Source organism: Seriola dumerili, unplaced genomic scaffold, assembly GCF_002260705.1.
Source record: "Seriola dumerili isolate Sdu_G_001 unplaced genomic scaffold, Sdu_1.0 BDQW01000242.1, whole genome shotgun sequence".
Lineage (NCBI taxonomy): Eukaryota > Metazoa > Chordata > Actinopteri > Carangiformes > Carangidae > Seriola > Seriola dumerili.
Window position 1 is genome coordinate 4,190,394 of NW_019174497.1, and position 25,165 is coordinate 4,215,558.

At 43.1% G+C, this 25,165-nt stretch overlaps 1 protein-coding gene across 1 annotated transcript in view; it reads left to right on the forward strand.

The window, feature by feature from the left end:
* LOC111229774 (potassium voltage-gated channel subfamily KQT member 1-like) overlaps positions 1-25,165 on the forward strand; it is a 161,190-nt gene that overhangs the window by 95,084 nt on the left and 40,941 nt on the right. Inside the window, exons 12-15 of the mRNA XM_022756245.1 lie at positions 8,083-8,158; positions 9,159-9,253; positions 10,661-10,701; positions 11,312-11,373. Coding sequence (XP_022611966.1) covers positions 8,083-8,158; positions 9,159-9,253; positions 10,661-10,701; positions 11,312-11,373 — 274 coding nt within the window. The remainder of the gene's footprint in view (positions 1-8,082; positions 8,159-9,158; positions 9,254-10,660; positions 10,702-11,311; positions 11,374-25,165) is intronic.

Below are 25,165 nucleotides of genomic sequence, written 5' to 3' on the forward strand. Positions count from 1 at the left end.
CACCTCACCGCTCTCCACCCCTAAAAACCTCCCCACCCCACCCAGGAGAGGGGACCCCCCGACTTGCAGCAATAAATAGATTCTTTCTCTAACATGCCTAATCCTGCTAAACAGCAACAAATCCTATTAGGCCATGAATTATAAATCCTTCTTCACCACCTCACCCCCTCCTCCCCCACTGGAGAAACCCAATCGCCCTCCTGTCTTCATATCGTGCACGCGCATAACCACACACAGAAAAACACACTAGATCTCAAGAATGCTGCTCTTAACGCGGAGGGACTGTGAATCTGTTGGCTGTCCATGCGTCAGTATGTAAGCCTGTGTCTGTATATGTGCCTCTTTGCCTGAACGCTGGATGCCGGTGCATGTGGATTTGTGTGTGTGGCCCCTTCACAAGGCTTAGCTGTTTTATATTATCTCTTGTTGTCAAATGTTAGGCCTCTCAAGTGTAGCTCATTAGAGGGAGCTTACAAGTGACCGTCTGGAAAAGTGATGGAACCATACAGAGCAAAAGGAAATCATCTTACTATTGTCTATGTAACACACATGTCATAACAAAAAAACTCTTAGTTAGTTAATGCGCATGTCATGCATTGGATGCCTCATAAAGAAAGAAGACAAGGTGCGAGACATTGAATACGTCGATTCAGAGAAAGGCTGTTGCTGCTCCTCTGGAGAGCATGACAGTGTTGGGAAATAGGACAGTGACGTGTTCTTTCAACCAGCTGAATCATGTCAGCCGGCGTGTTAAGATACCGCCAGTGTGGCCTGAAGGGAATCAGTGGGATGTGTTGGCGTCTGCCATATGCTAGCCCTAAGACCTGGAGACAACGGTGCAGATTTTCTTTCCCAGATGACATTCGTAGTGTTGTTAGAGAGAAATGCTGTAACCCTGGCTCATTTTCTAACCTCCACACAGCTGGCCAATCGTGGCATGAAGTGGGTGTGAACGGAAGTGGTGGGACACAGCGCCCCTCCAATCTGAAGTAAACAGGTTGTAGGGGAAAGGTTTTCCTGAGCTACTCAACCATCCGAAGAACAGTTCTGATGACGTGTACTGGTCTCAAGAGTCTATACAGTAGCAACACTAGTGGCTCCATGAGGCCCTAATGCTCGTTGTAAAGTAAACTAAACTGTTAGAGAGAAAAACCAAAGCATAAGGAAAGTTGAAATTTCAACCTGATGATGGTGCTAGACGAAAGTTGGTGAAACATTTTACTGTGGAGTAAAGTGGTTGCCTGACCAACCAACCAATAGCCATGCTTTGGGCTGTAGGGATGGAAATGTCTATTGCTTGGTTGGTTATAAGTTGGTTAGCTATTCACCAGTAGAACCAAAACATCCGTAAAAATCAGACAAATGGGGAGAAATGCCTTATGAAAAGAACATTTTTAGCCCGATACGTGACTAACATTCATGTCCACTTTACTGACACACCTTAGGCTAAACATCTAGAGTAGTAGAAGGTCTGGCACCAAAGAGGGGGGTCATTAACCCCACCTCTATTTGACTCTCTAATTAGACTCACTTTGAAGAATAGTTACAGCCACATCCTCATCTTTAGGCTACACCTTAGGCCTGGAACATTAACCTTCAGACCCTGAATTAGTCTGGCCACATCTATAAGGTAGCTATTGTCCCACTTTTCTATTTTTTTTTTTGTTTGTTTTTTTACTGCACCCAGTTTGTTGAAGGCAAGATCTGCAAGAACACATCTTCAGAGGATTGACTGTAGGATTCATGTGTGTATGAAATATTGTGTAAAACCGTATCTATGTTTGATGTAAGGAACCATGGGAACTTATATCCTTAAAATACTTCCAATTTGATTTTTTTTTTGTCTGTATTTTACAGGTTACAATCTTAGTTCCTTGTGGGCTTCATACCCTAGTAAAAAGCATTTTTCCCACGGCTGTAGTTTGTCATTTTCTCAGCTCTCTAACTGGAAACCTCCTCGCCCAAATCTCTTAGTTAATTTGGCAGTTAGGCTTGTGTCAAGAAGAGTTCACCAGTCATTAGTGTACTTGTGAAGAGCGCACTCCTCTCCAATCTTCTCTCTGTGTGGTGGGAAAAAGCTGTGTCTGTCTCTGTTCTTCTCAAATAATGACAGGTTGTGAGACTCGCCGTCATTAACATTAAACCTGGGCGGGACTCCTCTGAGGTCACCGGGGGGGCGACCATCTCTTGAGAGGGCTTATTTTCATCGGTGGGATTCTTGCTCACTTTTGTTCACATACACCTTAAGATTTAAGTGGTGACTGTGTGCTTGTGTGTGTGTGTGTGTGTGTGTGTGTGTGTGTGCATGAGATCAGACTGTATAGGGATACTTTGTACAAGCAACGTAGTTTCTAATGATGGAAAAGCATATATAACCACAAAAATTCAAATCATCTGCTCGTGTTTCTTTTCAATCAAAAAAGATGAATCAGATATTGCGGATCTTCACTGCGTGGAAAATAAGGTGTGACAAAGATGGAAGCGCTGCATTTGTCTCCGTTTGCGTTATTCATTCCTGCATGTATTTACACAAACATGTCCTTGATGATGGTGATAGAGAACCGACAGTATCTCTGGCCTCTCTCCCTCTCTCTCCCTCTTTCTTTCTCTCTCTGTCTGTGGCCACACACATCAAACATGGCGTGCTCTCTTTGTTCTCTCTTTGTCATCAGCTCTTAATGGGCGCGCTGCTTTGATGTGGCTTGCTCGCTGGTATTGTCTCCAGCATGTCTTGATCAGTGTCTATTGATCTGGGAATGAGGGACATGAAAACAACTGGAGCAGAGACGCTGGGAGGAGGGAAACTCTTGTATCAGAGGCCATATTTAACCAGCTGCTGCCGCGCTGCATGTCATGCAGTTGAGTCTTTCAGGTTCAGGTTCTGAATATGTCAAGTTCAGTCTTAAAAAACTCCCAATACCCAACAGAACAACAGAGGAAGGTGAGAGCGAGAGTGATGAATTTGCAGTCATGGTGATTTGATCAATGTTAATCGGTACCATCTACAGTTTGTGCTATGGTCAAGAACCTGACCTAACCTGTCTATCTTAGGCTACTTCCGCACTACTGTGATGCCGCTTTCTTTCAAAACACACCACTTTATGTCTGCCGTCCACACTACTCCGGAGTTATTGAGACTTTTGGAAACTGCTGCTGGCCCCGTTTCAGTTCAAAAAATAGAGAGACCCTTTGGAAAAGATGACATAGACACCCACGGACGCTTGGCCAATTTAGTCTTACCAGTCACGACTACCATTGGTGAATGCGAATGACGAATTACAAGCGTTACTGACCTTGTTGTTTCTGCTAGCAGCTGTTGTGCAGTTAAATTCTGCATTTTAAGGCTACAAATGCCTTTGCTGTTCCTCGTTCATAGTATTTTGTGCAACTAATCAACTGCAGTAGTAGACTATCTGCATCCTGTTTACACCGGCTCATGCATGCCCAGTCTATGTGAAAGGTCATGTATGTGTGTGTTTTTTTAGCTGTGATAGTATGGATGGAGATCGTTTGTGATACAGAGCTAAAATGGTCGTCTGGAAGGAAATTGTTTTCATTTTAAGACACTGTTTTCAAATGAAAACGTAGTAGTGTGGACGTAGCCATACTCCTGGCCCGATGTTGGCTGTGATGCACAGTTTTATTGTTTACCAACTGAACAAACACATTTAGCCATTTTCCATTCGTTTCAGAATTTCAAGTCGGACAGAAATACCCTATAAACAATATGAATATATACTTTGCAATATTAAAGAAAAACACCTGAAAACACCGGTGTAGATGCACGTCCCTTTCACATGCAGAAGCCATTTTCAGCTTTAGCCAGCTGAGCACAGACATAGTCTGAGAAAATCAAAGTTGGGTTAAATTCGTTCCTCTTCTCCAAGAGCTGGTTTAATTTCTCATCACACCAACCATCAAAGGTTAATCCACATTAGGGTCTTTCTTGCATTCAAACTGCATCCAAGCCCATTCATTTAAAATCCCCAGTGAATGATGAAACTCAGCTGTTAGGATATATTGTCTCAGCAGTACACCCTTGTAATTCTTACCACGGCACCCTCTGGTATGCCATCACTTATAGATCAAACATGCCTGAAAGAATGTAGTCGTCTTATCCTTCCGAGATATGATAAAGGAACGTCTGTTTTTGTGGAGAACAGAAGAAGAGCACATCTCTTTGATGGACCAAAGCACCAGTTATAAAGCTTATCTCACACACACACACATACACACACACACACACACACACACACACACACACACTTACAAGCCAGCAGTCTTGCTGGGTCCTGACCATAGCACATTGATGTCTAAGGCTGCTTTCTCCTGACTGACTCCAAGGTTATTGCAGCGCACCATGGAAGCACAGGATATTTGACGGTCCCCTGCCAAAGAAAGAGCAGAGGGGGTGGGGAATGAGGGAGAGTTGCCATTGACAACTCTGAGATCTCCAAAGTGACCATCTGAAAATGAAAGAAGAGAAAACTTATTAAGAGAGAAGGGTCCAGGGGAGGCCACGGGGCTAAATCTGTCACAGCTTTTCAAGAGAGCGACAAGGGCAGTTCATGACTCCCAACAAGTATAGCTTGTACATGACCTCTACAGTTGACCTAATGAAGAATAGCCAGGCTGTTGAGAAGAAGCTAGAAGTTGGGGTGTAATCCGTAGAAGAAAGAAAATACACACAACCAGGCTTCCCAATAGAGAGTGAATCATACAGCGCAGGACAATGGAAAGAATATTGAAGTCGTCGTGGGTGAGATCTGAACCGTGCTGACTCAAGAAGAGTCCCCGGGATACGCTGTGTGTCAAATGTTCTGCACAGATGAAAAATAAACAGAGAGAAAAGACAGGAGGGAGGGGATCAGAGAGAGATGAGTAAGAAGCAAAGTCAGAGCCGGCAAAGTGTTTGAAGGGCAGCATCAGCAGAGAGATGTGGGAATTACATTCCCTCAGTTTCTGTTCTGCCAAATGTTTAATGGGGGGGGGGAGGCAAGGAGGTGTGTGTGTGTGTGTGTGTGTGTGTGTGTGTGTGTGGGGGGGGGGGGGGGGGACTCTTTTTTTTTTTTTTTTTACCCCAAAACAGGGCCTCACTCTCTTTATATTTGGTATTGTTTGTGTGCATTTCCTCCTATAGCTCGGGCAAGCTTTGCATGGAGGGCAGGAAAAAAGACAGCAGCCCGACGGCCTTTGATGTTCAGGTTTTATGGTCCCATGTCAACGCATTGTCTGTTAAGTCCTTTTGTTGTTCCTCTGCCTAATTAAGACCTCAGAGCGACTTGTTGACTCCACAAAGACCCTTGTTTGGGGAGGGGGGAGGGTGGTGGATGTGTTTCTGTGTGTTGAGCGTGTGTGTGTGTGTGTGTGTGTGTGTGTGTGTGCATGTGGGTGTGTCTGCTTTGACTGAGACGTAGCTTGAGAGACATGCTCAAAACAACACACACACACACATGCATTACCAGCCTGCGTACAAAAGCATAGGCTTTGACATAAGAATGGAGGCATTCATTTTATGTTTGAGAGCCTTTTAAGTGGAGAAGAACTTATCTCTAGCTGCAGTCACGCTCAGAGTAGCAGCAAAGAACACACACACACATGCAAACATGTAGCGCATTCTGAAACTGCATTTGTGCATGTCATTACACACAGTATATATGCTCCAGACAAGTGTGTGTAGAAGTGGCCAAGCAATCCTTTTTAGTATTTACAGAAAACATAAGAGCATTTTTTTTCTTTATCATTTGTTTGCAGTAGCACCTTATTGTTTTCAATTCCCCTTTTGTTTCTGCCATCTTCCTCTGCATCTCTTCAGCGAGAAGCATCTGGTGACGTCAGTCTTCTGTAAATCCACCTTCACACACACACACACACACACACACACACACACACACACTCACACACACACTGTCTCGCAGCTTACCAGCTTAACTTTGATGTCTCTGATACCAACAGATGGCTGAAAGGTCACCTGTCTCGGAGACATACTGTACATGAAATAGAAGACAGACAGAGAAATGGGCAGAAAAAAGAGGGAGCAAAAGAAAAGTCCTAGTCACTCAGAGGACAGGAGCTGTTTTTTTTTTTTTTTCTTTTTACAATATATTACTATTAAAAAAAAAAGAAAAACCGTAATACTGAGTGCTTTATCTCACTATGTGTTGGAATAAAGTCTGTGCATTAACAAACATACAGTTAAAGGGTTCTTCAGCATTTTAATACATTGAAAGTATAAAGGTGGACTAGCACTCGTGGTGAACACTGATGTACTGAGCACTGCACTGATTCATGCACCTTCTGACCCCCTGAAACTGATTGTGCTTAGTATTTAACTCATCTGTAGACACACACTTTGAAGATTATCTTCATAGCTAAAACGGGTATGACTCAGTGTTTACATTGTCATACTGAGTCATAGAAAAGTGTGGAGAGCCTTGAAATAATGCCTTTAAAAATGAATTCAGAATATATCATTTGTTTTAGCATTAAAACCTCTTGTCACTGGGGCCACAGGTGGGGATGTCTGTCATGCAGACAAGGAATTTCTAAAAATCATATATTGCTATTAGGGCTGAACAGTTTGCAAAAAAAACCCAATATATTGTTGTTATTATTTTGGCAGATATTGCGATATGAGTCAAGATTTCAGTTGGAATGGTCATTTTTGCATTTAATTTTTGATGAAAAAAAAAATATATATATAAATGATGATGCTATTTTTTGTTGGGTCTTGTACCAAACAAGCACGTTCTCTTACATCTGCAGAATATGATTTGTAGGCCGGGAGCGCTGTCACACCACAATGCTTCATCATGGTCTGTTGTGACACACGTTACCTTTATCAAACAAGTTGCAGCTCCTGCGATTTGGATATTGCACTTGGCCATATTGCGATTTTGATGATATTTGGATTCATTGTTTAGCCCTAATTGCTATGTAATAAATAACAAACACCAAACACTTTATAGCTTCATAATATATGATGTGATGATATGATATATGTTTTCTGAGCTTCCTCCGTGCCCTTGAAAATATAATACAACAGTATGCCTTTCTCAAATTCACATGACAGCTCTTTAATTGCTGGAGTCCTGAGAACTTTGTAACCTAAAACCTGGGTCTCTGTCTGCCTCTTTTAGGTTCTTAGACCTGATTTGTTGTAATTTGTGTGCATGTGTGTGGCTGTGACCATCCGTATCTGCGCTCACTGTTTGTGTATTTTCAGTCACTGACCACTGAAATCCAGTCACTCAACAAAATCCAAATCCGTGTTTTCTCATCATCAATTTTCACTCATCATCATACATCATCCAAACATGCTGCTGTCACACACACACACAGACATGTTTTAGCATTATCTAACAAATAAAACACATGAGCACCAGTGCATAGCACACAGAGTGCCTCCTTGAAAAAACAAACACGAGTGCGTGCCATACACTCGCTATGTATGAGTGTATGTGTGTTATTTGCATCCAGTGGTTCCTGTTTCAGTGTTTAGCTCCGTACCAGTGGGTTTTCCCTCGTGTTGACACAGATGTGCTGCTTTGAGCTGAGGGACGTGTGTTTTCTGGAGGCTCCTCTTGACGCGAACTGAGTCTGGTTTTCTTCTGTCTCACTTTGCACCAGGTTGCAGAGTCGTAATTGTGACTGATAAGGCTGGAGCAGATAGGGAGCGGGGGTTAATCTGCGTTGACACATATCTCTGTAGGTTAAATGTGTATGTTTGTGTACATGAATGCACAAACCTGTCGACATGTGTGTGCTCGCCTGTCAGGGGCCACATGTGTTTTCCTGTTGCGTGGTACACACATTCTCCAGCGATGTTTGAGTGCACCTAGGAGCAATTAGACTTGGCTTGGAGCATGCAGCCTTCTTTCTCTTTTGGTGTTTTTTTCTTTTACTACCCAGTTTGTCCATATATAAACATATATAAAGCGCCATGAGGCATGAAACAGACAGTTAACAGGTAACAGTTCAGTCCAAAACAAGCCGCTTAACATTTCACCTCAAGGAAACATCTGTAGACTTAACCATCAGTGTTTTTCCTTTGGACTGAATTAGTCTCCCTTTCTGTCACAGGTTGTCCCATGCCCAGAGATCCGCAGTAAAAGTTCTTCGCAGAATGCAGTACTTTGTGGCCAGGAAGAAATTTCAGGTAAGCAAAAGGAAATCCAGAGGAGGAGAGAGAAACACCGCAGAGTTGGGAGACGTAGAAATAAAGAGAGAGACAGGTTGAGAGTGAGAGAAGTGTGTTGTGTGTGTGTGTGTAGTGTGTGTGTGTGTGTGTGTGGGGGGGTTATACAGGAAGAGGAGGGGGAGCCCCAGAGGCATATATCAGCTGCCGCGCTGCTGTGCATGTGCATGTGTGTGCGTGCGTGTTTGTGTGTAAATGCCTGGAACTTGCACCTGCATGTCTTCTTTGTGCTCACTTCAGTTCAGGCGTAGTATCATGGGAAATCTACTAACCTGTCTCTGGGGCTACAGTAGGAATTCACTTACTGCACTGCACACACACACAAGAACACACACACACACACACACACAGCGGGACATGGCGTCACTTAGCACTGAAGTCAGCAGAAATCTGTGAAAAAGTTTTTGTGCAGTAAAATACTTGAGTTAACAAAACATAATCATGTTTGAGATACTTCGCCATCATTTTCATGCTACATGTTATTGCAGAATGGTTCCTATATTCTTACTGTCTCCAAGTGTTCTATATGTTTTCAATTATGGCCTAAGTGATCTCAGCTGCAGAGGCTATACTTTGTGTATACCAAGGATACCCTAAAGAGTTCACTGGGTTCTTTCTGATGCCGCTTGTATCAACGTTACACTGAACAAAGCTGTGAAAGGACCTTAACACGATTGCTTTCTACATGACCATGCACTTGTCGGTACACACACACACACACACACACACACACACACACATACACACACACACACATACACACATACACACAATGCGTTAACAATGAACTCTTTGCACCCAAGGGGGTTGGGGATGTTTTCGGGGCCCAAGCAACAGAGGCCATGGTTGACAATGGCTTTTGTGTCCCTGTGTGTGTGTGTGTGTGTGTGTGTGTGTGTGTGTGTGTGTGTGTGTGTGTGTGTGTGTGTGTGTGTGTGTGTGCGCACTCGTGGATCCACAGCAAGCACGGAAGCCCTATGACGTGCGAGACGTGATCGAGCAGTATTCCCAGGGTCACCTGAACATGATGGTCCGCATCAAGGAGCTACAGAGAAGGTGGCGTCTTTGATCTTGTTTCTGTTTCTCCTTCTGTCTCCAACTTTTTTGTCCATGTTCTTTTGCGCCATCATGTTGGAAACCACCTCATAGTCAAAGAAGTCAGAATGAAAAACATTGCTTCTCATTTTCAAGTTAAATCTTCAATCTTCATTTGGGCCGTGTTTTTCGCCCAAGTGTCACATTGTGCCATGAACATTTGTGTTTCTTTTTGTCTGGCCCAATGACAGCCAGTGGTCTTGCCCTTAACTAAGCTGTACTGACGTCAGGTCAAATGAAGACAACAGGAGGATAGATGGCTCCATTACACATGTCCCTATTCAGTTTACAGTTATTATGCAACTCTTAACAGTTTCTGTCAGTCGGACCTTTATCATGCTCCTGCAGTACACTTTGTTACTGTTCTTACTGTTCATCTGACCGACAGGAGCCTCACTGGTCTCTGATTTGTTACACCTTGTGCTTTGTTGAGCTCTAATCAATTTCAGTCGTCACTAAAGAAAAATCTTTTGTCCTTTTGTCCATTTGAAGTGATTTTCTGTCTTCCAACCACACAAGGCTCTCCCATGAAGGAGGTCAGTTAGATAATAAATTGGGTCAAACTTATGTAAGTGTGTCACCTGGACCTCATTACACCTTTTGCAGTAATTCAGCTGAACCATGGTAATGCACTGTGAAATTTTTAAACCATGTATCAGTAAATCAACAAAAGAATGATTTTTTCCTTTTTTGACTCTTGAATTAGATTTATTCTAAAAGCTTCAATACTAAGAAACATAGAGTCAAGAATCTTTTATAGTAACAATTCTAGTAAATTCAACGTTTTTCATAAAACCCGAGTCGTTTAGTAACCATAGAAAAAGAGATTTAAACTAAAACCTAAAATTTAACAGAAAAGAAAAGCAAGGAAAGAGACAACATCACAGTACGGGCCACATCTGACTTTTCCAATAACGCAGTGGCCGCTTTGCATCAAATGGGGTCACCAGCATAAATGAAGGATAATTAAAGACATATGATTGCAGTGATAAAAATCCACCCTCAATTTAAGGTGATGAAAAGAAGAGAGTGGCTTTACAATGTGTACCGAAATGCCTCCCCTGCTTTGGTAGATTTATAGTCGACTAACGGTCCACATGGGCAAGTGAAACCTCTCAAACTCTTACTGTTTATTTTCAAAGCTTGACATCTCAATATTGCATTCATTAATCCGCCCATTAAAACTTGCATGTGGGTTTTTCTAAAAGCAATGTCCGTGCTGTTCAAGCTGACGCCATTTGTTTAGTTTTATTGGCACTTTACTAAATTGGCTTATATTATTTGACTGTTTGGTTCATGAGCTGGAATGAAGCGCTGGCCTGTGTTTTTACCTTTCCCAGTCTAATTTCTTTTGTCTCTTACTCCTAGGCTGGACGGCACGCTGGGGAAGCCAGGAATGTTTCTTCCAGGTAAATACACAGCGCAACACAACAGTCACAATAGACAGCCATCACTCCTCAGTCCATCCCTGTGTTTATAACTCACACATACACGAGCTGTGCCAGACTAAATAAGAGAGAAAGAGATGGTCCCTGATGTGTACGCATATCTCTCTGTTTGGATGTGGGTATGTTTACGTGTGCTGCTTGTTTTGCTGTGTATATAGGCATGTGTTAGCTGGCGTGTGTGGATGTACATTTGTTTTGAATTCATAGAGAAAATCAGTAATAAGTTAATAGGAATTAATCATTTACTTATCTGCTTATTAAGTAGATAACCGCCATCAAGTTGTTGATAAGTAATTTTTTTTTTTATTATTTCTCCATTTGTTAATGACACAAATATTTATTATTCATGAAAAAAGGATCTAAGCATTATGTTGGTCTTGTTATAAATTGCAACTGATGATAACTATGTTTAGTAAACAGTTAAAGGTCTCATATTTTACACTTTTCCAGTGTTTTATTTAAGGTTTTGATATCCATAAGAAGATATACAATATTTGTGGTTTTAAGTACCAAAAACCATCTCAATGTACAGTGCCAGTCAAAATTTTACATCTCCCTTCTCATTCCTTAGGAAAAGGGGAAGATAAGGAATACCCAACTATTGGAGCACGACTGATCAGGCTAGAAGATAAGGTAGGCACACTCCTGCTGCTGCTCTGTGTGTGTGTGTGTGTGTGTGTGTGTGTGTGTGTGTGTTTTGTAAGAGAGATAAAAATGATTAGATTACGCCCGGTGTTCATGAGCAGAAGCATGTGAGTGACTGCGTAACTGTGTGTCTGTGTGTGTGAGTGTGACTCGGCCTGCTTGTGTCTCTGTTATCAGATGAATGCGTGTGGTGGAATCTTTTGATAAGACCCATGTTGTGGCTGGGTTCAGTCAATCTGTGCCAAGGTCAAACACACACCTCCTGTCTATGCTCCACCTTATCATCATCTCTTCAGTGTTTTTGTTGCACTTACATTCTGGTTCATTCTGTTTTTTTTTTTTCTTTACTATTATTCAGGGAGGGGTCATTTTCATCATTTTCCATGCCAGCCCTTCTTATTTTTTTTTCCTGTCATTACAGATAGGTTAGTTGGATATTTATGTTTCCATCAGGGATTATTAGAGAAGTGCTGGCATTGGGGAGGGGGGGGCGCTAAAGAAAAAAAAGTCTTTATGCAGTGAGGCATAGCCAAAAGGCAACAGCTGTGTTATGAAGCCCACGGGTATAACGAGGCGTGTCCTGTCTCATAGAGGAACGGGCACAACGTGATGCCAGCATGATGCCGACTCTGGTACCAGTGTGATGCCAAGATACACATTTCCCCTGTGGGGACTGTTGTACCAGTTGGACCGGTGTGTGAATGTGTCTGCCTTCCTGTCTGTCTCTGTGTCTGTCCGTGTGCAAATCAGAGGGTATGAATTAACATGTGTTTGTTCGTTTTGGTGTGTGGATACATCTGCTGTCTGTTTGTCTGACCGGTGGCATCGCTTTTGTGCATTTGGAAAAAGTTTGGAAATGCGTTTTTGTGCGCTCAAGCATGCTTTTTTTTTTTTTTTTTCTTCATGAAACCGGTATTTAAAGCGGGTTGCTGACCTTATAGTCAAGTTGTTCTCGCATCTTACAGTAAATAAAAAACTCCTATACAATAGAACAATGCATTCTGCAGCCACTTCTTTTTCTATTCTAAGTCAGCCAGCTCAGGATTTCCCCCACTTTGCCTCAACATTTACCTTCCCATCTCTGTGTGTGCTCATCAACACTGATGTTCTCTAACGTTTGCATGCGTTTGCTGTTTTCAGATCCCTTTGTTACAGAGAGAGGAGTAATGATCTTGAACCAATGTACGCTCTGAGCCTAAAGACCTCCCTCTGTGATTGAGTTCCAGCCCATTTGCTCTGGGCTGCATGTTGTGATCGTAATCTCTTGATTGGAAACATAAACCTGCGTTCAGTCGTGCCTCTCCTACCTATGACTCTCGTTCTCTCTCCCTCTCTCTCTCTCTCTCTCTCCCACTCTTTTCTCTCTTTCACTTCTTCCTTCTCCTCGCTCTGCCTTGACATTAAGGCAAAATAAAACTGAGAGGTGGGTAATTGGTAAACAAATCAGTGGAACCCCACTGATACAGGCCGCTTTTCCCTCCTTAAACAATGTGGAACCAATCACCGTTCCCCTAATCAGAGCTACGCATTGCTGCAACAAGCAACCTCTTAAGGTGGAACAGAGGAGTGCCAATAGCCGCCCATCCTTCATAATTACTGTTTTTCTCACCTCTGCGCCTGCCCTCTTCCCGTCTCTCCTTTCTGGTCGTGTGAATTTCTCGTTTTGATGGTTCTGACGGGCCGGCACACCTGTTATATGGAAAAGGGGGCTTCCTTTTCCCCTCAGGCAGCAGGTGAATGAACCCATCGACCCTCGTTACTTGGTGCATTCCCTTGTCCTCCTCCAGATAGACCTGCACTTTGCAAATATTATTGTCTAGTCTAGATAAACTAAATATGTCAGCTTTGTATTTCTGAAAGGTGCTGATTATGTAATTAAATTCATAGTATAATTAATCTCGGCCGATTTTCATACCTGTGTTGCAGTAACTATAGAATACCTCGTCCAAACATAACGCTCAAGCTGAATCCACAATGCTTGTAGTTTACAGGAGGTGCGTAATGAGATAAAATACACCACGGATGAAGTTCGTTGTTGCCCCTGAGTTCTGTTGTCAATTGTTTGCAAACCGAATCTCCGGCGCTGTCACTGTTGTTTGTCTCGCATCGCTGCCTGTATTTCATAACGTTGTGTAATTTTCTGGCCTGCGTCACCTTCCCTCCTGCATGTTGTTCATAATAGTAAACCTAATCACACAGCCCTGGTGTCACAGTTGAATCACTTCTGAATAGGATCTTGCCCAACAGCCCTGAGGAATTATTCATCAACTCCGTGCCCTCATGTTTGTGTGTTTGGGTTCGTGTGTGCATAAGAGTGTGTTCCCATGCCTTTTTCAATACTCGCTCTTCTTGGCCTCCAGCTAATTTTTTTTTTTTTTTGACAAATTCCAATTTCCCTGTAAAACACCAGACATGGACCGGTCTGGCTTTTTTTGTCGCAGCAGAGTGAGTAAGATAGAATCATTTTCTTGTCCAACCATTGTCAGCACATCACTTGTAGATGAATTTATCTTTAGTGGGCTGACGGAGGCTCAGGCATTGTGTGTCCTGTACCGGGTCAGACAGTGATTTATCACACACAGACAAAGACACATATAGTTCTACACACACACATACACTCGCACACACATGAGCATAGAGTCGATTAATCACCAGTGTGTCTAACCCCACACTCTCGAGATTGAATTCTCCAGGAGCGACTTGGAAACGAAGATGGATGGCACTCTGTGACAGTGTGTTATCTTTCTGTCAGACGCACTCGATGAAAAATACCCAAACGACAAGCTCAAACAGTGGCCAGTGTCTCTGAGCGTCAGCGTGGCCTTTCAGAAAGGAGCTCGCTGCATGCTTTAGGATGAAGACAGGCCCGCTGCTTGTGGTAAATCTCTCCCAGTTTTATAGGAACAGGATTTTTTCTCATAGCAATAGACAGAAAGGGCAGTGAAATTACAACAATATGCTTTCACACAGCCTGTAAATGTCTGTCTGAAAAACAAGCTTTTGCTTTTTTTAGTCTGACCCTATTTTTTGTCTCAGCGATTTAACAATATTGTGAAGTGTTGTGCAGCAACTTAAGGCTGAAGTTAGTGTGTAGAGCTGAAGGGAGCAGCCTTTAATTATGGAGGAAGAGAAATTTGTTTTGTTCGACGTTGAAAGATTTTCACAAGGTTGAAAAAATATTAGTCCACACTAAACCTTCTAAAAGGTCAAATATTATGTCAATTTTTATTTTCTGGAATTAGATTAATTATAGTAGAATGTTATTAAATATAATTAATGACTGAATTAAATAAGTCGTTCAAAATAGTCCTTCAAAATATATTTTGAAAAAACAGAAAACAGAAGATATTAAAAAATACTTTATGTCAAGACTTATATTATGAATTTTATCTGTTAAATTTAATGTGCTTGGAATTATCTGTTACAAAATAAAAAAATACCAGAATCTGATGGTAACTTTAACTAGAAATTACAGGAAGCCGTCTCTGTTTTTTTTCTCTTGATTTACTCAAATTTAAGTCAGTGTTAAAACTGTATATGAAAAAATTGTATTTGCTAATTGTTGCATATATACATAAAAGTATAAAAAATACTTTCAAAGACAAGCCTGTTGCACCGTATAGCTCAATTTCAAAAAATGCTTTTTTCAGTGTGGTTAAAAAAAAAATCATGGTTCAGCAGCAAGTGTGCAGTTATTCTGATTTTGTTCCACAGTCAATATTCAGTCCATCATAATGTGAAATGTCATTAAAGCAGTAATCAGTTGAATTTGGAAACTGCAGAAAGTCGGTGGGTGTAAAACCATCAGCAGTGTCTAGCGGGGAAAACATCCTCTAATGTGCCCTCCAGACCTGCACAGACACGTCTCTGCTCAGCACATCATTATTTGTGTTGCTCTAAGTGCGCTACATGGACCATAGATCACACTCACTCTGTGGTTAACTTCACTCCGCTATATTAGGGCAAATATACTGTTCTGTGTATGTCACGCTTATATCATGTGCATTAGCACCAGGCGTACGCAGAAGAATGCCATGCCCTGAACTTAATAGCATCTCAATTAGGTAAGTATGCTGTAAATTACAGCAAGGCCAAATACTGGGAATACTTGAGGGCCGAGACAGAGTGTTGTGTTTGTTAGGAGTCCATCTGTAAGGCATTTAGGGCCCCTCGTCTCTAAAAGCATGGCTTTGAGGGGGGCAGGAGTATGTGTGCATCAGTGTGTGTGTGTGTTTAGACTGGTCCAATCCAGACCCAGCTGAGGGCTTAAGAGATGAGGGCCTGGTAAACATACACGCACACATATACATATTTATACATTAGACCATATACAAAAATACAAGTGGATATCCAGACACGCATAAATATACAAATGCAGTCACACACACAAACACGGACACACACTCACACAGTGTTGTCCATTCAGCAGTGCCTCAGCTCCGCTCTCAGCAGTGCTGCAGCAAACAGGAACAGCTTCATTATCTCCTCTGCCAGCACAGGATGGGCTAGAGACTGAACAGCTGGGGGCAAGCAGAGGAGGAAAATGCATTTCAAGCTTTAAATCTATTAATGATCTGCAGCGTTTGCATCAATAAATGTGTTGTATCCAATGTTTTCCTTAGTTTTGGATATTAGCTACTGGGACAAGTTAAGCCCACATCACTAGGAATCCCTTTTTGGTGCCCAGTGTCTGTGCAGATAATTGTGATGTTATCTTCTCCACAAAAACTTTGAATTTTACAATCACAGCAAAATTATTTCAAAGAAATTAAAGACTAGAGGGAATATTTGCTTTTAACTCAAAAACAGTAATACTGTTATAACAGCACGTCATCGACCACATACAGAGATATGAAAGGTTTTAAAGGAGGGATTTATACATTTTTGGACTTCAGCGAGGTTCCCACTGTTCTTATGTCATGCTCCATTGGATTTTTTGAGAGAATGGCTGTTTTTCAGCCTATTTAAGCTCACTGGAAAGATTCAGAGGATTTAAAGCTACAGTAGGCAGTCTTTTTCTGTCGTCAATAAAAGGGGGAATTAACTATCTGCATACCATGTGCACAATTATGTTGGTATCCTACAGAGAGCACACTCATGCCTACCAAACAGGCTGTTTTGTGATTGCTGTATAAAAAAGTAATCAAACAGGCAAAAACTAACACTAAAAAGTTAATTCATTATTATTATTATGAAAAAAAAAAAAGATTTGTTTTTTGTATTAGTCTGTTACTTTGTGTGGATATTGAGTTCAGTGCATTAAATTGCCACTGTTTTATTCAGGCACAATGATGAAACATTTCTCTTATCTGCAGCTGCTCTTTGTTAATTAGTGTAGTAAGACAAATGTTTTTCATTCTTGTTAACAGTGCAGATTTTTTGTATTTTTTCCATTATAAACTTATAAAATTGCTACCCTGTATAGTTGCATCTCAGTTTTAGTGGTCACCCTTATTACCTTTCCCACCAAGGCAGTCCGAGGAAAACTGGTTTGAGAGCGGCACAAACACTTTGCTGGTCTGGAACCAAGAACCGCTTACGTCAGGGGCTTGGGGTGGTATTATCATGACCGGCAAGACCAACTAAAACTTTGTGACCACCATTTTTAAAAAGTTAAAATGTTCAAAAATCAAAATGTTTGGATGGCACAGTCGCAAAAGCCAGGAGCAACACTTGTAAAAAAGATGATGCTGTCCACCATTGATGTTGTTGTGCTTGGTACTAGCATTGCTGGGAAAGTTGAGGCGTATACAGACAGTATACAGTATATAGTATCAATGACTGTATATAAAGATGGACGACGCGTATCCGCTTCCTCCCACTGTACAAAAATGAAGCCAAACTACGCCTCCTGCCATCTTGCGCTGGCAATGTCATTTGGAGCCAGAGTCTGCGCAGCAGTGATCGGCGGCTCGAGCTGCGGTATCGAGGTCCCACCCATATGCCGCCTGACTCAATTGCGAGCACACACACACAGCTGTCAATCACCCTCTTTTTTAGCATTAAATAACTAATTAAAACCAATACTGTTATGACCTGTAGCCAGACACCAGGGGGCGATCAAGATGTTTTGGCTTCACTTTTGGTGAGCCGGTCATGTCGTCCACCTTTATATACAGTCATTGACATGTATACAGGAACATAATGAAGTAGCTTAATGGTGGCTGTCCAGCCAGTGGATTAGTAAACCAGTTCACATGTTGAACCGACTCCAAACTGGCACTAGAACCAGTCCAGAACTAGCACCAAGGTTCACTTCGATGGAAAGGGGCTAACTGTAGAGTTGCCCTACTCCCTCCTCCTTCCCTTCCTCTGGGTCATCAGTGTCGCTCTATTCATTCTTCCACTTCTCTGCGTCTTCCTCAACTCTTTCCCTTTTCCTGTGTAATTGGAGTGATGATCACAGTGACCGACTGTCTGTCTTTTTTTCCTTCTGCTAGAAAGGATGAGTCTGCTTCCATCCCACCTCCCCTTGTCCAACAGTCTCTATCTCTCTAGTTCTCTGTTCCCCCTCTCTTTCTGTTTTCCAGTACAGACACCAGCCTGTCTCTCTCCAAACTCCCCTTTGCTCCTATTCCCAGCACCTCTCTGCCCTACGAGCACCCTGTCTGTTGTTGTGCTGTGTTTTGATATATGTGTGTATTTGGCTGCAGTGTGCTCAGCGGGGAGCCGGACTGACCAGGCCGGTCTAAACAAAGAGAGGAAACTTGGCAAAGGAAGCGCATGCTATACACACACACACACAAACACACACACATACACACACAGACACACACACACACACATAGAGCATAGAGCTTCAGTGCAGCGGCCGTACTCCTAACTGCCCTGTGCTGCAGACAAGCACATACAGTATCTCCCTGCATGTCTGGACTTGCCCTCAGATATAGCTGCAGCACACAACAACCTAAAATGGTTTTCCAGTTTTTTTTTTTTTTTTTTTTTTTTGATTAAATCTAGTTCTTTGAATCCCGCACAGGCCTCTCTGCACTGCCAATGGTTATACAAGTCTCTGGATAAAAGATGTAGATCTGTGCAAATATACTTGCAGCATTGTGTTCTCGGTGCAGGAGGGAAAAAATGCATTCATCCTAAAAGGAAAAAAATTTCTTTTCAATGTCTTCCTGCCACCGGGAGGTCAGAGGTCATTGTCATTGTTACAGAACAGCGCCCCCTGGAGCTGCGAGGCTTTCGGTATTTTGCTCACAAACATTTCACCGGGGAGAGAAGGCATTAGACCCCGTTTGACTGACATTTGGACTGTGTCAAAAATACAGCCTCATTCATTTCAGTGAGATGACCTTGCTGGTATTGCAGGGCCCCAGACTTGGAGGACTCTAGCAAAGAAAGAAGGGTCCTTCAATGAAAACTTTTGCCAAACGTTTGCTTCAGTGTAATACAATGTCATCCGGTAACACAATGTGTTGGCTAATTAAATGTGTGCAAGCGTAGTAGTCCAGGTTGCATACCCTCTAACATAAAGAGTGTTATTCTTCTGCTTCCCTTATGGAAAAGACGACAGTCACAGTGAGTTGTGAAATCCTTTCATGTGGGATTATGAATTACTGTGCAGTGTTTTGCTGCCTGATAAACCTCCAGAAATCCAATAATGCACTTCAGCTTCTTATACCTGTTGCAACATGCCCACATCAACGCTACCCCTTGTGGCTTTTCCGAACACACTATTTTTTATTTATTTATTTTTTGCTATTTTTGTCCTTACTCCTGATCCAGCAACCTTCCTTTGACTCGCTGCACCACCCTGCCGCACCGGGCTGAACTGGCCTTTCACACGTTGACACCTCCCACCGCTGATGTGGTATCTTTATAGCGTCGTGAACTCGATAGCGTGCAATGCAAGTGGCGAGTGGCGCACTCCTCTGCGAGGAAGATAGCGCACCAGGAGCGGTGTGCTGTTTTGTAGTGCAGCCCAGCAGTAAATCGTGTTTCGGCAGCGCGCTGGGGATGCAGCCCCTGGCAGCTCCCAGACGGCCTTTGGCTCTGGTTCCCTTCTCTTAGCGCCACTCTCTAATTTCAGAGCCGGGACCCTGCCTACTACTGTGTCTTTACCGCATTCCCACAAACCAGAGACGGACAGTCTGCCTGCATGTCTGGCTGCTTGCTCTCCATCTCACAGTCTCTCTCCCTTTCGATCTCTCTCTGCTTTTGTGTCTCTCTATCACTCTTTTGCTCTCACTCCCTGTTTTTTTTGCCTGCTGTCACAAACTCTCTTTTGCTGTGGCTCTTGGTCTCTCATTCCCAGAGCGTGCCCCTTCGCCTTGCCTCTGTCTCTGTCTGGTTCTGTGCCTTCAGGATTATAGGTCTGCAGTCTCACTCACAGCATCTAAATCATGTTGTACACTGCCACTGTCTCTCGTCAGCTCTCTCCTTCTCTCTCTCTCTCTCCTAGTCTCTCTCTCTGCATCTCTTGAGCACCCACTGTGGGCTCGCTTGTTGGCTGTAAATACCCATGCTACATTTCCATTTTAATTGCCCAAGTTTCGCAGGGCCCTGGGATATATTTTTTGCACATATATTTTATTGTCTTGGCCAAACGCCCCCACTGCTTCTAGTTGGGCCTGACCACTAATATACTTCTACATGGACCAGTTCATTATCAGCAGGGAGGTGTGAGCTTATTTAAGAAGGTTATGAAGGGGTCAATATATAGTTCATGAAACAGGGGTCTGTGTTTTATTGGGACCTGTAGTTCTACTAATACACGGTGCTAAGTAGCCCTGGTGCCACCCTACTTTTGAGTGCTATTAAATCAGTCTACTGCATGGAACAGTAAAGCAGCTGTGCATAATGCCAAACTGTGTAAATTACTCCAGAGACCATGAGTGTAAATGTCACTGCTGTTAAGTCAAACTGGTACCTAGGGAACGTATAATAGGGCATTAGGTGCAAATGTATAATACTGCATGTCTGCTTGTACTGCATGTGTGTGTTTTATGCAGATGTGTATCACTGCTCTTCAACCAACATGCACCCATAAACCCCCAGAAACCTGTAAATAAAAGCTGTCGTGAGTGAAACATTAATTTAGCTTATCAAACTCTGACTCACTCCTGTGAAGCATGACATCATGCTAGACCCCGCCCCTGGTTCATCCACCCTTCATGGGATGGGTGCTGACGACTCAGCCACACCCAGGGCTAGGTATCTTGTTGAATACTGATGTGTCTGTTTCTGTAGAAATGCTTAGCCCAGTTATTAGTCTTTTTTACTTTACTTGTTTACTTAGATTAGATCAGCTATTATAATTGCTAAGATTATATAGGCAAAATTCTCGTTTGGCTGCTTGTGTTAACACAGCGTGAAATACTGATGCGCCGAGAGGTTTGGCTTTTTTTAGGGATAAGAGGGATTTGTAGAATCCCATGAATATCTGCACCTAATTTTCATGGCGATACAACCAGAAGATGTTGAGAAATTTCACTGAAGAAAAAACAAAAATGTCGAACTCGTGGTGGCACAAGAGGAAAAGTCAGGGGATCATCAAAGTCAAGAGGGCGTCGACCTCTGGGGACATGAATATATTTCTGTCACTCCATCCAGCAGCGCACCGACCAGCAGTCAGAGTGACATTACCATACCATTATACAGGAGTAGATTAAAAATATTATAAGGTGCATTTTATTATTGTAGCAGGATGTTGTGCCATAGCAGGCTAGCGCCTTAGGTTCATGGAATGATTTTAACTAGCTGTTACTAATGCTGGCGTGTTTATGACTGTGTAAGGAGTTGACTGGGCCACTTGTGGTTCAGACATTGGCCCTATGGTACTCTGAGCCCAGACACATCCCTCAGGCAACAGTGGGGTTGGTAGTGCCCACAGTAAATCATAGCGTATGTGTATGTACATGCACACCTATGCGTTTGCCCGATTTGCTCTACGCCAAGTCTCTTGTCGTCTCCCATTTGATTTAATGGCGTCAGGTTTTTGCTAAACACTTAACAAGCTTGTCTGTATTCCATAGTGAGCTTTTTTCTTAGTAAATGACTAATGATTTTATGGAAGTGTAATAGTGGGTGTTTTTCTGTACCTCTGGGCCCTGCGTTTCCCTGTAGAACAATTAAAGTGGCACACCTTTCAATTGTGTGTAATTAACTTTGTAGTCCACACAGGATACAGGCCTCGCCTAGTCTCGTACGGTACAATGGATAAAATCAGGAAGCTGTTATTTGAGGCTGAATCAGCGAATGGGACTGTGAATGGGAACTGCGTATTTACAACACTTTGAATGGTGACCATCAAAAAAAAAAAAAAAAAAAAAAGTCCCCCCACCCCGTGTCTGTTGTGCAGCTATTGACCGATAGTATGGCCACAGGCGGTGCAACTTATCCTGTCTCGAATGTTGCTACAGGGCCGAACAGCCATATCATCACTCACACACCTGCCAAGTCACACATTTCACCAGAAAATTGTGTTTTAGTGCCTCTGATGGCATCTTACGACCGTAAAATGAAGATCTCACATAGTGACACTATCAAAGAGAAAAGGAAGCATTATTTTGTAATCCTAATTCAGTGATAAAATGCTGATGCAATGCAGAGAGCACTTCTAGAAGATTCAAGTTGCCGGTGCTGTCAGTGGAGGCAGTGACCTCACTGGTAAAAAGCACAAGAAACTTCAGGGGTAAGGGTCAGTAAGGTCATTTCCATTTTTTTGCTGTGGTTCAGGAGAGTTATTGCTGGCCGTGATTGGTTCAGATAAACCCCTTTGTTGATCTTCTGTGTATGACGCTCTACCCGTTTGCCTCCTGAGGACCTTCCTTCCACGAATCTTTCGACACAGGTCAAGAGGGAACAAAAAATGTGACAAAAAAAATGAGACAACGTGGTAGTCACAAGTCTTCTGCAAGCATTGCTTAATATAAACAGAATGCTCATGTCATGTGGGAACAAATAACGTTAAGAAAATATAAACTGGTGCCTTGTTCCCAGTTCCGCTTTATTTTGTGCGGAAGTGACTGCCAACATGTGATCACACAATTCCTGCTGAATTGTCACATCGGTGTTATATTAAAGTTAGTAGTAAAGAAACAGACACACAGTCAGAATTTAACTGCTGCGGGTTTCATGTGTGAAGGAGGACTGATGTCTACAGAAAGCAACAGCCTTCACAAACATGTTCTTCAACGTATGAATAAGGTGACAAACATTCAGATCAGTTTGATGCTACGCACACGCAACACGCAGAGTGATTTACTCCCATTCCAGTGGTACTTAGGAGCCGAGACGAACACAGAGATCGTGGCAGACAAGCAGACGGGGATAGAGCGGGAGACAGACATCGGTTTAGAGATCTCCATACCCTGTGTCTCCTCTGTGACATACTGCTGAGGAAGAGGGAGGCCAGGAGTGTCTGAGCTGAAGTTGGCCTGATAAGCGGAGCAGATAAAGGGTTGAAGTGAACCTCAGACAGAGACGAGAACGAAACAGAAGGGCGAGCTGACTGAGATACCTCTCTTCCTTCATACACAAGAAGGAGACCAGAAAAGACTGGAGAGACTGGACTGAAGTCAGAGCGATAAGGATTAGATAAGATTCTGCCGTGTCTTGTGTTCTCACAGATTCTGTACAGAGAGGGTGTGATCGAGTAGCTGTATTAGCTAACTCTCCAGCAAAGGAGCTGCTTGAAAAACAACCCGAAGAACAGAGTTGGATGATAAAATGACGTATGTTTTTGTTTCATCTTAAATATTTTTGCATTGCTCGCTTTTCAATGCACCTCTTAGGCCGATATCAAGTTGCTGATGCAAATGCTCACACGCTTATGAAGCTCAGCGGGGTTGCGCACACACTCACACACACTCACACACACACACACACACACACACACACACACACACACACACACACACAAACAAAAAGTCAGACGGACACATCAATTGCAGCTTTCGGTGAGAAGTGAACATCCAAAGGTCAGTGTCGGCCGAAGGGTCATTCCCACCAGTCCGCTGCTGACCAAACAGCCTGTGTCTGGGGGTCAAGGGTCATCTCAGCAGGCCTGGTCATTAGAGCACAATGGCGTCCATTCTAGGCCGTCCGTGCAACTGTGCGTCTTGTCTTGTCAGTTTGTCTCAGCTGACAGGAGGCTGTGCACGGCTCGAGAGAGAGGTGAAGAGGGAAGCAACAACAGTTTCTTCTGGAGGGAAGAGGGTGAGTAAAGCACTTGAGAGTAGTGTGTGTGTGTGTGTGTGTGTGTGTGTGTGTGTGTGTGTGTGTGTGTGTGTGTGTGTGAAGCATCTGAATGTGGACATGTTTGCGTGTTCACTACTGAGTTTTGCAGGAAGGCAAGCGAGGAGCGTGTTTGCGCATGTGGCTATTTTTGACTTCACATTGAGAGTAAGCCTCTGTGTGTGTTTGGAGCTCCCCGTCTTGGCTCACTCAGCACCTTGATATTGGCACTGGGCCTCTGTGGAGATCTGCTGCCTCAGCTGGATCGCTCTCCTCCCTTTTCCCCTGACCATTCTCCCCCTCCATCACTCACCCTCCACCCCCCACACCCCTCTCCTGCTCTACTCCCACCTCTACTCCAGGCCCTTCCAGCTGCCCTCAACCAGGGGAGAAGAGCTTAAATCACTCCCTTCTCTCTGTCTCTGGAAGGGTTTCCTTCCCCCCTACACACACACTCGCCCAGTCCCTCCTCCCTTTCTGATAGTGTCAGGGAGGGGGATGGGCTGTGACTGTTGACTCGGACTACTGTGGGAATGCAGGTGCCGTGTGTGTATGTGTGCGTGCGTGCTTTGAAAGCCCCTCCCTAGACTCGCAGGGCCAGCTCGGTGTCTGTCGTCTGTCACACCAGCCGTTCAGACTGTGCTGTCATTGCTATGACAGCATGCAATGGCAGATGGCTGCAAAATATCAAAACAGTCTCTTCTTAGCTCTCACGCAACTAAGGTTTTAGTCAGGGGTAATTAGGTTCTGGTTTATGTGTTTATTCATTAGTGCAGCGTCGATTATTTTCATGATCGAGTCTGTTAATTATTCCTAGTCTATAAGATGTTGCTTCTTTTGTTTTACCAAAACACCAAACCCCAAGATAGCAGCACGTTGTCACATTTGAGAGGCGGCATTATGTTCTTGATAAAAGTTGTAAAGGATTCATTGGTTACCCACATGGTTGTTTGGTTAATTTGATAACAATAAGCTATTGATTAGTGATTAATCAACTTATAGTTTTAACACTATTATTCACATTTGTGTACCCTGTTTCTGAGTCTGTGGATGCCTTATTCTGAGGGATATAAATGCTCTAAATAGACTAAACACAGATAGGATTACATGCAGTAACAAGTGTATTTCTGCTGTAAACAGTTCAACACTAACATGTGTCCACTGTCACACACTACACTTGTACAAATTAAAAATATAAGCTGAATAAAAAGAAATCTGATGTGTTAAAAACAGAGTGTACTGTTCCTAGTGGAGGGACTAGTGTGATAAGGAGCTGTTTTCCAGTGGAGGTATTTGACAGTGACAGCCTTGACAGTCTTTTGCAGTCTTATCTCCTCTGCCCCAACAATGACAGATGGTATCTGTTGCAAGTCGTAAGCCGTCATGTGTCACCGTGCACAATAAGTCCTCCTTCCCCATACCATGTTCCCACTCTAACTGTAAACAAAATGCACAGCAGGCGTGGTCACACCACCAAACAACTTTGTTTTGCACAAGTTTCTCAAGACCAACCCACCCACCCCCTTAAGGTTGTCTCTATATCCGTCTCCGCCTTTGTTTCGTCTCTTCTCCTTTTTTTTTTTCTTTCGCCTTA